The sequence below is a fragment of the Marmota monax genome, unplaced genomic scaffold (assembly GCF_021218885.2).
Source record: "Marmota monax isolate L192 unplaced genomic scaffold, Marmota_monax_Labrador192_F-V1.1 WCK01_AAM20220418_F8-fsc00015, whole genome shotgun sequence".
Classification (NCBI taxonomy): Eukaryota; Metazoa; Chordata; class Mammalia; order Rodentia; family Sciuridae; genus Marmota; species Marmota monax.
The window spans coordinates 3,665,076-3,678,682 of NW_026692194.1; the positions used below are offsets into that span (position 1 = coordinate 3,665,076).

General features: G+C 37.9%; 1 protein-coding gene across 1 annotated transcript in view; it reads right to left on the bottom strand.

The window, feature by feature from the left end:
* Positions 1 to 6,962: 6,962 nt before the first annotated feature.
* Actr2 (actin related protein 2) overlaps positions 6,963 to 13,607 on the bottom strand; it is a 42,889-nt gene continuing 36,244 nt past the window's right edge. Inside the window, exons 8-9 of the mRNA XM_046422814.2 lie at positions 13,024 to 13,156; positions 6,963 to 9,848 (exon numbers count right to left, since the gene is read on the bottom strand). Of these exons, the coding sequence (XP_046278770.1) occupies positions 9,678 to 9,848; positions 13,024 to 13,156 (304 nt within the window). The 3' untranslated portion in view covers positions 6,963 to 9,677. The remainder of the gene's footprint in view (positions 9,849 to 13,023; positions 13,157 to 13,607) is intronic.

Below are 13,607 nucleotides of genomic sequence, written 5' to 3' on the forward strand. Positions count from 1 at the left end.
CTTAAGGCACAGCACCTGGCACTTAGTGGGTACTCAATAAATAGCGATGGTTATAGCTTTCTGTTGTGTCCCCATTGTAGTTATTGATTCCTAGGGTTAATTTTAGGGCCTGATGACCTCTGTTGGCTCTGCCCACAAAAAGTCAAGGCGCTTTTAAAAGTTCAATAAACACTTGTTTAAGATGCATTCTTGTCTCCAAAAGACAGTAAAACAAGGCAGGAAAGTGCAGCTCCTCTCCCAAGAGGAATCAGAAACAAAGGCCCTTTGAAACAGATGAGACTGGTTGGACTTTCCTTTGTAAAATGAAGGCACAGGAGGAGCCCTGTACAGTAAACCCCAGGATTCCCAAGAGTCCTTGGTGACTATCTTTTAGACACTGAGTCTTTGCCTCATTCTCTTAGAATAACTCCCAATTAGTGAAACCTTTGGACAAACATACTGAGATTCTTATCAGTTTGTAGCTGACTCCCTACAAAAATGCCCTGGTTTCTGATTCATGTTTTTCCAAGTTCAAAGGACCCCTTCTAAGACTGTTGTCTCAATTTCTGGAGGTGAATTCAGGTATCTGTATTGTAATTAGCTTCCCAAGAGATTCTTATGTATACCCAAGATTGAGAAGCACTGACCTGAATGTTGTTAGAAACCCCAGGAGAGGAAGGGGTGTAGGCAGAGGGGGGGGCTAGTTGGGGTGGGGGGTTGGGAGGGGAGGCAGAACACCTTGGAGACTAGGAATTCTTTAGTCTAAGTGGAAATCATTTACGCCAATATTGTCACAAATCCAAGATATCTGGGGTAAATGGTTTCCTCATTTCTCCTTCATAAATCAGCGTGGATATTCTTGGCAGGCTTTGCTCCTCTGCAGGGTGGGCAGCTGTGAGTCAAGCAAAGGGTTTATCTCCTCCTCTTCTCCTGACCTTGTCTTCCTGCCTTTTGCAGATGCAATTCTTTCCCGGGCTGCCTTGCAGATAATTATTTTAGCAGACAAGCTCAGGGCCTGAAGGATACAGGGTATATTCTTGAAAGTAATAACTCCAATGAAAGGTCTCAGCTTCTGAATAAAACCAGTGAATGGGAGTGAGCTGCCATTTGGTTTAAGTTACCATTTAGCAAATGGAGGCCTCTAAGAATTTAAGGTGCTCTCTAGTATTTCATTTTAAAAAGTGAGGGGATCTAGGGAGCTGCAAACATTTTTGTGATCTGGGCCATACACAAAAGTTTTCCAGTGTCACTGATTTGATGGTGGGGATGAGGGTGAAGGCACCATAAATCCAGACCTCTTTAGACTCTTAAAACATGGGAATTTCAGTACATTAATCTCCCCTCTCACGTATTTATTCAACAAATCCACAAATGCAACAAAACAAAGAAAACTTTCATTTAGAATGTTCAAGGAAGCCTTTCTTATTCTTTCTAAAGAAACTGAAGGAACTTTTGTTGGCGCACATCACAAATCTTACCTTCTTTTGAATGGTATGAACAGATAAAAATGTTTAAGCTTAAAAGAGTGTTATGTGTAAGAAATGCAAAGTATCATTATTTATCCAACTCTTTTCTGAGACAAGAGAATTAACCAAAACTAAAGAAATGAACATGAAATTGTTACACCACTTTTTAAAAAATTAGCTGAAATCAGAAGACAGTTTCCTAGTACCACCTATATCTTCTGTATTTGACAAAAGTAAATAATACTAGTACACAAATATCACCAAATGCACATTACAAACTGCATTCTACTTTACTTGATCTTCTCAGTTTTGATGTTGTAAGAAATGTATTTATAGGGCTGGGGTTGTGGCTCAGTGTAGAGCTTGCCTAGCATGTGTGAGGCACTGGGTTCGACTCTCAGCACTGCATATAAATAAATAAATAGATAGATAGATAGATAGATAAAATAAAGATCTGTCAACAACTAAAAATATATTTAAAAAAGAAATGTACTTATAGCAGTTATTAAAATTAAAGTGTAGCCCAGCATATGTAAGATCATGGGTTCTATCCCCAGCACTGAAAAAAATAAGGGACTATTGGTAATTATGAACAACTGAACACTTCCACAAATTTCAGCAAGGTTTCTTTTTTTCTTCTTCCCTTTTTTTTTTTTTTAAGTGCTGGGGATTTAACCCAGAGGTGCTTTACCAGTGCTACATCCCCAGCCCCTTTTAAAATTTTGAAACAGGATCTCACTAAAATGCCAAGGCTGGCCTCAAACTTGCAATCTTCCTGTCATAGCTCCCAGTAGCTGTGATTACAGGCATGTACCATCATGTCCAAGAGGACTAACAAGGTTTCTATTATCTGATCTGCATGTGTAATGAATTATACTATCAGATAGTGCTTAAAAGGCTGGAAGACATTTGTTGTGTGTTTTAGAATAAAATAGTAAATTTAAGGGAAGCTTTCATGGTTCAAACTGTAAGAATGGAATATGCAGGCAAACAAATAGTAAGAAAATATACCTATCATCAACTGTATACTGCCTAGATAAAACTCTTAAGTTCACTGGTATGGGCTATATAATTAGGTTGACAAAATAAAAGTTATTTTTTGCTAACTTTATTTAAAGGATCCTTAAAATGCTCCATAGGGTTCCTGCCCTGAACATTAGTTATCTGTTTATGCACTTATCTGCAGCTAGTACTTAATTTTTGTATATAACATATTTAATTTATAACATATATAAAAATATATTTACCATATATGGTCATTTTATACTTACTATAAAGTTTGCCCTCCCTATCTCTGGGTTCTATATCTGGGGATTAAATCCAACACAGATTGACACTGCATATAGGTATTGTAAGTCATTTGAGAATGAGCAAGTACTATGTCATGTCATATGACATTTGAGCATCCTCAGATTTGGGTATCTGTTGGCAGGGTGTGGGGCTCCTAAAACCAACCAACCCCTGCAGGTACCAAGGGAGACTGTATATTTAAATATATGGTTGGGCTGGGGCTGGGGCTAGGGCTGGGGCTCAGTGGTAGCATGCTTGCCTAACATGCACCACATACAAATAAATAAAATAAAGGTCCATCAACAACTATAAAATATTTTTTTAAAAATAAATATATGGAATATAACTTAATATATAGTTGAACACTCAGCACACACCCTTTTTCAAATCTCTGGCTGAAATTATCCCTGCTCAAGAAAGCAAATGCAGGGAGGGCTAAACTTCTTTCTCTTGCACTAATTTCAACTAAAATAATTCCACAAACTTCCAACTTTTGGAATCGAATTGGGTTAATATTCTAAAAATCCAGTCAAAAGATGAAGGAATTATGTAGAGGTGTATCCAAAAATTTGCTCATTAGTTGCATGCACCTTGAAATACATCCTCCCCAGAAGTAGAGCTGTCGGGCAGGTGGCTTTCTTGGCCAGACTTCAAATCACTTCCATTCATGAAGGAGCTGACTTGCAGCACTAGCTGTGCTCCCTTGAGTTTAGGGAGCTAGAAACCTTGCAAGGAATAAGTGAGGAGAAAGCAACTCTGCTATGTCACCACTTGTACCACTCAATTCCCATCTGCCCAGTATTCAAGTCTTATTCTAAAAACTCAATATTGGGGCTGGGATTGTGGCTCAGTGGTAGAGCATTCGCCTAGCATGGGCAGGACCCGAGGTTCAATCCTCAGCACCACATAAAAATAAAGGCATTGTGTTGTGTCCATCTACACTTAAAAAATAATAAAATAAAATAAAAACTCAATATTGACTCAGAAGCCCTTAGGACAGTTACAGACCTTCCCTTCACTTAAATCACAAAGAGCTGCTAATCTTCCTTGGACTTCCTTTCAATCCACACAAATGAATGACAGAGGATGCTTTAACCTTCCCATAATTTGCATTTGTGTTTTGAGTGAAGGATGTCTTTTTTTTTTTTTTAATATTTATTTATTTTTTAGTTCTTGGCGGACACAACATCTTTGTATGTGGTGCTGAGGATCGAACCTGGGCCGCACGCATGCCAGGCGAGCGCGCTACCGCTTGAGCCACATCTCCAGCCCCAGAGTGAAGGATGTTTATCACCTACTTGAGCATTCATTTGTGAGAGGTGGGGGTGGAGGTCAGCATACTGGAGACCAGCTCTGGGAGTTAGTCTCTAAGTGGTTCCAGCTTTCCAAAGCTTCTTTCCTTTTTTGAGTTTTTTTACAACAAAGAGTAAGCAAGAAGGGTCTGCAGGAGTGGGTGGGTGGTTCATTTTTTGGAGTCTGATTATCATCTTAGCACCCTACAGCAGGGGCATGGAAGTGGAAAAGAAGCAAACCATCTGGCCCCAGATTCTGTAGGTCCAGAGTGGGCTTCAGAAACTATATTTTATATTTTTGCAATGCTGGGGCTCAACTCCAGGGCCTTGTACATGCAAGGCAGGCACCAAGCTACACCCCCAGTCCTTACTTTTAAAGTTTAGATAATTATACTTCAGCTATATCATTTCCTATAGTATAGTTAACGTATTAAAGAGGAAAAGGTGATATGACTGCATTTTATTTTAGGTGCTGGGAATAAATTCAGGGCCTTGGACATGCAAAGCACCTGCTCTACCACTGAGATATCACTGCCCCCCAGCCTAATTTCATTTTCATTATACAGTCTTTTCCAGTCTTTCCTTGGTGGGTGGGAGTTGAAGGGGTAGATATGAATAATGTAGAAAGTCCCTTCTGCCGAGAGAGAAATCATTTGGATTTCCCCTTACCCAGTCAGATACTTTACATCTGCAGATAATGAAAACTGAGATAGTAAGTACAGACTTTTTGTCACTAGCATAGCATAGAGGATTTAAACAAAAGTAAATATGGGAGGCTGGGGTTGTAGCTTAGTGGTTGAGCACTTGCCTGGCATGCATGAGGCACTGGGTTTGATCCTCGGCACCACATAAAATAAATAAATAAAACAAAGATATTGTGTCCACCTACAACAACAACAAAAACAGATTAAAAAAAAAAAAAAGTAAATATGGACCGGCAGGATGGCACACACCTGTAATCCCAGCAGCTTGGGAGGCTGAGGCAGGAGGATCCAGAGTTCAAAGCCAGTCTCAGCAACAGCAAGGCGCTAAGCAACTCAGTGAGACCCTGTCTCTAAATACAATATAAAATAGGGCTGAGGATGTAGCTCAGTGGTTGAGTGCCCCTGAATTCAATCCCCCAGCACCAAACAACAAAAAAAAAAGGTAAACATGGTTCAATAGTTTTCTTTTTCCTAATTTCAGTTATAAAACAATGGAAACAAAGATGTTTTAAAAAACATTAAATTTGGCCAGGTGCAGTGGCACACACCTGTAATCCCAGGTACTTGGGAGGCTGAAGCAGGAGGATCACAAGTTTGAGGCCAGCCTCAGCAATTTAGCAGGACCCTCAGCATTGTAGCAAGACCTGTTTCAAAATAAAAAAATAAAAAGGACTTGGGATGTAGCTCAATGGTAAAGTGCCCCTGGGTTCAATCCCCTGTTCTACCAAAAAAAGTTGGGGGGTGTGATGTTAAGTTTAATGTCCAATTCACTGAAATTTATATAATAGCTGCCTTGTTTGTGTCTTCCCTAATTCATTTACTTCTATTCTATGACTCAGGTTCCTTATAATGCAGTGGTTAGGCACTAATTTTGCCCTTATAGGTGGGTATTCCCACATGCAAATGTGTTTTCCTAAGTCCATTTCCTTAGCAAATCCACTCACCTCAGATGTAGCATTTTCCATCTTTGAATAGGCCAAGGAACTTGAGCCAGAGGGGAAAAGTGACCTTAAAATATGCCAGAACTAGCTGGGCACAGTGGCACATGCTTGTAACACCAGTGACTCAGAAGGCTGAGGCAGAACGATCACAACAAGTTCAAAGCCAGCCTCAACAACAACTTAGTGAAGCCCTAAGCAACTTAGCAAGAAGTATCAAAAAAAAAAAAAAAAAGGACTAGGGTTGTGGCTCAGTGGTTAAGTGCCTCTGGGTTCAATCCCTGGTACCAAGTCCTCTTCCCCACCCCCCCAAAAATAACAAGCCCCCAAATGGTAATACTGAACTAATGTCAATGCTGGTTTCTGGTTCACTTCAGCTAGATACCCTCTTTGAGGGTTCTAAAATCAGCAGGAGTTAATAAATTCACAGTAGTCAAAGTTTGTGGTGAAGGAAAAAAAAAAAAAAAAAAAAGAAGAGCATTGAGATCATATCCCTTCTCTCTATCAATATAGAGATCCTGCCACTACATGATTCTTCTGGCAACTCAGAAAAGACACCAGAGGTAACCCTCAGGATGTTCTGAGGGACTCAGGCTGTGAAAGAATAACAAGGTTCAAGTATAAAAGTTCATGAAGGTCTGGGGATGTGGCTCAAGCGGTGGCACGCTCGCATGGCATGTGTGCGGCCCGGGTTCGATCCTCAGCACCACATACAAAGATGTTGTGCCTGCCGAGAACTAAAAAATAAATATTAAAAAAATTCTCTCTCTCTCGCTCTCTCCCTCTCTCTTTAAAAAAAAAAAAAAGTTCATTAAGGAAAAACAAAAATACTTCATGCCTGCTTCCCAGCTCTCATCGCCCCACCCAAGGCTAGTATAAAAAAAAGGGTCCAGGTCAGTCAGACATTTTCATTCTGCTTTAGTTATTTTGTTAGAAGTATGCCTAAAAGTCTGCAGATGAGCTGAAAATGTCCTTAAGAAGCATGTTACATACAGGTCTATCTAGCATTGATAATACTGTGAAAGCCACCTTGGGAAAGAAAACACTGTGTCGAAGAAAAAAAATCTCTGGTATAAATGTAATTTGCCGTCATTTCTAATTTTTTAAAAATATTTATCTAAAAACCATACTAGAAGTGAGTTTTGTCAATAATAGCACACCATGGTGAACTGAACTTGGCCTAACAACCAGCATAAAATTTTCAACCCATCTTGGATTAGCAAAAATTAAAAGTATAAATAAAAACAAAATAAAAGAAACACTATAAAAGGAAAAACAAAGACAAAAGTTGAATTTACTGTGAAAAATCTGATTTTATTTTCTGAATCAAAAAGAAGTGTATTTGTGTTAAATTTAGAATGTTTAGTTTTTCCATTCATTTTTCAAAATACTTCCCAGACAGTGCTCAGAACTGTGTAAAAGTTACCATCCAATACCATGTTTTCTAAGAAACCTTTTCTTCAAGGCATTGGCAATTCTAATTTTATTTATTTTTTTTTTTTTTGAATTTTTAATATTTATTTATTTATTTTTAGTTTTCAGCGATACAACATCTTTGTTTGTATGTGGTGCTGAGGATCGAACCTGGGCCACACGCATGCCAGGCGAATGCGCTACCGCTTGAGCCACATCCCCAGCCCCGGCAATTCTAATTTTAAAGTAAAAGAATTTAACTACTATTAGAAATCTCAGTGACAATGAGTTTCAAGAGCTAAATCAGATTTCTTTTAAAACAGAATTAAAAAAAAAAAATTCTGAGGGACTCACACCTGACAACTCCAATGAAACATAATACCTCCCAACGTCCAAACTATTAAATGCATCACTTCAATAAGATAGGAAAATTATAAAATGGAATTTTATTGTGTGTGTGTGTATATGTACACACACACGTATATATAAATACACCATTTTAACTGTCATGTTTGGTAGCAGAATCATGAAATAAAAACAAAATCTACATTCAAGGGACAATTTCGTAAATACTCTTTTTGTTACTTAAGAGTCCATCCTATTCTTTGTTGTTTTCTATTCCTGTATTTTCAAATCATGACCAAAGGCCAAGAGTCGATCTGAACTGAACAGTCAGTAGGTTCTACTGTTCCTACATACAGTACGTGTGTCCTTTAAGAAGCCCAGGACTCAAAATGTTGGAGCATTTCTAAAAAAAAAAAAAAAAACATATTTACGAATACTTGAGAATTCAAATCCACTCTGAAAGCCACATCCCAAAATCTAGTAGACATTCTTCAAGGGCTGTTCATAGGTACTAAAGCATGTCCAGCATGCACACAAACTTACTTGTTCAAACTGAAGTAAATCAGTGAACAATACAACAGAAGTTGCATAATTAAGACTAACCTCCTTTTGTTGCTTTTTCCACAAACTTTTAAATTTTCTCATAAAAAAAGAGAGCCAATTTTTCTGATTTCAGCCACCAAAAAATTAAGCCATTTCTTGGGGCTGGGGATATAGCTCGCCAGTTGAGTGCTTGCCTTGCATGCACAAGGTCCTTGGTTCAATCCCCAGCACAGAAAAGAAGAGAAAAAGCCATTTCTTTCAAATTTCAAATCCATTATTAGTGAAGAATGTTTTAAAGGAAAACATTTCCTCACAGAACCTAATACAATTTCTTATTATTTTTCAAATTTAGAAAGAACTCACGCCTGGATTTGATATTTTTTCAGACAGCAAGCAATACTGACAGGATTCATAAATAGGATTTTCTGACACATGCAGGAAAGTCTGCTAACATTCACAACATTCCAACCACTCTTCTTTCAAGCATAAAAGATGGCTGAGAATTGGCAGTTATTAGTTTTCAGTACAAATACACATTTAAACCTTAATTTTTTTTTTTTTTGCCAACATTTTAAATAGTCAAATTTTATTCCACTTCCAGGGTTCAAATCAAACAAAAAACAAATGAAAATTACAACTGGCAACAAGTCCCATATGCCAATGTTATTTTTAACCAGTAATTGTAACCTACTGCCAGTAATTATTTACATGTATCTGCTTGTTTTATTAAATAAGCACTGGTCAGTTATATAAGAGAAAATTTGCAAGAATGGTACTTGGCAATGGGTTATCTTAAAGCTTCTGGAATAAATAAGCATTTAGAAAACACCAGCTATTTTTTTTTTTTTTATCTGTAATTTGAGTTAACAAATGCAATTTTAAATGTTACTTTTCCACTGATAGATTCTGGGAGTTTAGTCCCAGGTAACATGGGTGATTTGAAATAAACAAAATAAACAAATCCCTAAGCCACATGGTAATGGAATACTATACTTGCTTTTAATATGATATGGAAACAGTTCCAGGCAGACAAAAAGAAGAAAATCTGTCAAATCAAAGTACTGTAAATAAGGTTCATTTTATATACCCCCAGCAGAAAACCTCAAAAAAATCACAATCAAAAGATTACCCACTCCCCCCACTAGGCAAAAAAATCATTTTAGTTCTGAGCTTAACATTTCCCTAGGATGTTAATAGGAGAAGATTTAAAGCACTTAAAGCTGCAGCAGTAACTGTAGAAAGCGCCACACTACAGAGAAAAGCCCTAAAGGGTTCAGGGCTGCCCACCCATCCCTCACCCCCCCACCCCAGTAATATGTAAAAGTTTTTCTTATGCTAATAAAGGCATACCACCTACTGTGCTAAAGACTAAAACTAGCAACATTAGAGCAGTAAAGTGAAAATAGGAAGCCTATAGGATTTATCTAAATGCCTACTTAGAAGAAACAAAGCAGCAGACAGGACCCTTTGCCCCCTGGTTGTGTTTGCAGGGAAGTGGTTATATTAAACAGCCAGATTAACTCATTAAAAAAAAAAAAAAAAAAAAAAAACCAACAAACCTTCCCCAAGGTACCAGAATAAAACTTGACCTTTTCAGTCAAAGGGCACAGAGAGGCCTCTTCATGTCCTGGAGTTGAATGAGTTCAAAGATTGGCAATAAAGGAAGAAAGAAAGCATTAGGGGTGTGATTGGAACAAGCCTTGCAGTTTATCGAACAGTCACACCAAGTTTTTCCAGGACGCGGACACCCTTTTCTTGGTACTCCTGTCGGGTCATCCAAAAGTTGTCTTTGTCTTTCATGATATCTGCTAGAACTGCACCACCCAGGAAGACCATGTGCTTTCTGCGAGGTGGGTCTTCAATTCGAATCTTAAATTTCTGAAGAAGGGATAATAAAATGTCACGTAAGTATAGGGCTTTCTATTTCATGAAAATGACTTTTTTCACATATTCACTTGCTGAATCTAACGCAGGATTTGGAATCCGAGGCACAGAAACATTTAGCAATTTCTCCCGTGCTCCACTCTAATGTACTTGGAACAGTTCAATTCACTCCTGTTGTCTCATTTTTAATAGCACCCCCTTTCATTCTCCAAAGCATGCTGATTTGAGCAGGGCAAGGTGGTGCATGCCTGTAATCCCAGCAGCTCGGGAGGCTGAGGCAAGCAACTCAGTGAAACTCTGTCTCTAAATGAAAGACAAAATAGGGCTGGGGATGTGGCTCAGTGGCCAAGTGCCCCTAAATTCAATCCCTGGTACCAAAAAAAAAAGTACACTGACTTGACAGATAAGTTACACAACCAATCACCTTACCAAGAGTCAAAATACCAGATGATGGACAATGATGGAGTCTAGTTGAGGACACCAGAGTAACACTGAACCAGCCTTCCTTTCTTCTTATTTTTTTCCACTGCTAGGGACTGAACCCAAGGTCTTGTGCACCCTACACAAGGGTTCTACCACTTAGCCACACCCACAGTCCTGAAGTTCTTTTCTTGTAAGGAAAGCTCACTTTCTAAGGTCTCAAATTCAAATGAAATGTTCTTCAAATAAACAAGGCCAAATATGGTCAAAACAAATCATGGGGATGTTGGAGAAAATGAACACAGTAACTAAGACAATTGAGAAAAGTTTTATACTCTGTAGCTACTATAATTGTCTAAAAAGGATAAATCCTAATCTGTATAGTCAACATCTGAAAGAGAAACCTTCAAATGACATAGTTATTTTATGTCACAAATTCTGCAAAAAAGACTTAAAGGTAACTATGGCATCCTGCATTATGGCTTTATGTCAATAAATAGAATGTAGGAATCTGATATTCTATGAAACAATTTACTCATTAGTCAATTCTGAGACCAACCTACTGTTCTAATTCTTCAGTTACTTTTTTGCTATTATATCAATGTTCTTTGTAAAGGGCTAAGACAGTAAATACTTGGGGATTTTCAGGTTTATGGCAGCTACACCCGTATGTAGCCAGAAGACAGCCATACACAGTATATAACAATAGCTAACACTACTGTAAACAAATGGGCCTAGCTATGTTCCAATAAAATTAACAAGGGCTGTAATGTACCCACTTCTGCTCCAAGGGAAACTAAATAGCCCCTGAAGACACACTGCTTCACCTGCAGCTTTCCCAACTAGCTGCTATTCTCCTGCTCATACTACCTTCCTAACCCTAGTTTGGTAACAGGAGTTCTTGTTCTTCATTGCTTCTTTTATCTCCCTCCTCCCTGAACTCCACAGCTGCTCTGAAACTCATTCTATCCAACTACTCCATCCATCAATTCTCTTTGTCAAAGTCCTGTTATCTATAGATTCTTGCATTCCCCCTACACATCTCCAGGTTATTTCCTCTCATACCTATTCTTGGTTCATGAATGCACATATTCTCTCCATTTCCTGAGATTCTTGGTAACTTTCTTCTTTTCTTCCTCTTATACTCACTTAGCAAATACCAACTTGGGTTATCATCTTTCAACTTTGCACCTACCCTCAAGCAGCTGACTTGGATAGGAAAGAAAACCAACAACTTGCTTTAAATGTAAACTCATCACTAACCTAAAAAAGGGCCTGAGTGCTAAATGGCAATCCTATTGCATTTCTCCACTCTCTGTTCCATTCTTCAAGAAATCACTTCAACCTCCTCCATTTTAAACCTCTAATATTTCCATCCCACTTCTCCAAACTATGCTTCTCCTCTACCTTTGTTCCCTTCCCCTCTGCGAGTCTATTTACTATAGCCAACTTATCCTTTTAGTACATAAATCAGATCTTATCATTTCTCTACTCAAACCCTCCCAAGACATTTTTTTTTTAAAAAAGTTCCTCCCTGGATGACTTTTCCCTCGATCGATACAGGTCTCTCATTAAAAGTGAGAGACCTTATCAGAGAGGTCTTTCCTGATCACACTTACGAAGAAACATACCACCTCTCCAATCACTATCATTTTTTTGCTTTTAACCTTTTTTTTCATTATAACACTGACATATTACTTAAACTAAAAGCAGGGACTTTATTTTGTTTACCACTATTTTGTTTGTACCAGCACCTAGAACAGTGTTTGGCACCTAGATGGAGTCCAAGAAATGTTTGCTGAATAAACAAATGATCCTATGTGATGGATTTTAAATTATATGTATAATTCAATAAAATCAGAAAAATGAGCAAAGTACTTAGACAACATGGCTCCTTTACAGTCTTAATTTGTTTAACATATGTAAGTCCATACTCAATTTAATTTCATTTTGAGTCATCTGTGAAAGATGTAACATTAGTGTTTCCAAAACATACAGTACTCCATAATATATAATCTCATTATCTAAAAAAGCTGACCAAAGACAGTGAAACAAAGCTTAGAGATTAACCCAAGATTAAATGACTCTTAGTTGAGTACATAAAATATATAGCATACTTCATATAGTCCACAGCATTTTGGTTTGTTTTTCTTTTTGTTTTTGGATACAGGGGAGGGCATATGCCAAAGAAGCATCAATTATCCCTAGTGTAAAAGTTTCTAATGTACACATCAACAATGACCAGTTAAAGTCTGTTCTAAGAGCTAATGATAGTTACAAGGATGCACAAGAACTGAACATATGATAGGAGAGATAAAACATGTAACAAATAGCCAGAAAATAACCTAAAGTCAGAATTATGATAGGCTAAGAGTAGTGTTGAAGGCCAACTACATATTCAAAAAGTTAAAAACAGAACAAAACAATACCCCAAATGGGACATTTATGGTTTCATAGTATATCAGATTCCCCTTCTGCACTTAGTGGCATGCTGGAGTCCAGGATGTGTGTTGTTGAACTAGGACATCTGGCCTGGACCTGGTCACCTCAATGCACTAAATAAGCGGTGACCTGGAGCAACACCATTCTTGGATAGAATTTACCTTGAACCATTTACTTCCAGGCTACACTTCATTGCAGTAGGAATTTGTTTAGGAAGACTTCTTGCTCCCTCTGGTGGTTGTAAAGATCCACAAGCTTCTTTACATGGTTTTAAAATATCATTAACTGTTGCATTGTTAATACTTACAGAAAGTTTTTCCACATCTCCTTTTAAAACTCGTTCTAAGTAAAGCTGTTTAAGTTCTCGTTCCAACCTTGATGGCAGGCCAGGATACATAGTAGATCCTCCAGAAAGCACAATGTGCTTGTAGAACTCAGATCTAGGAAGAGACAGTAGGTATTCATTTGGAGGTTTCAGATTAGGAAAACAGTAAGTCAGGGTTACTGCTATTTATTTTCTTTAATTTTTTTTTTTAAAGGACAAAATCTTGCTATGTTGTCCAAGTTGGCCTGGAACTTCTGGGCTCAAGTGATCCTTTGGGGGGGCCTCAGCCTTACTACTATACCTGGTACTAGGGTTACTGTTAATTTATGTCAGCCTCAGGGGACTGCTGGGAGGATTAAATAAAATATCACACATAAACCACAGGGCTAAATGTTTGCTATTGCAACTGCTATTGGAGAACAAGCCCTCTTCACATATAAAGTATTAAAATTTGATGAAAATACTTCTAAAAGCACATGATACACTTATTACATATGTAATAAATGACTACAGTTTACATTGAGAACTTCCAGTATTTAGACTGTTATCACAGTGTTTCCCTGAAG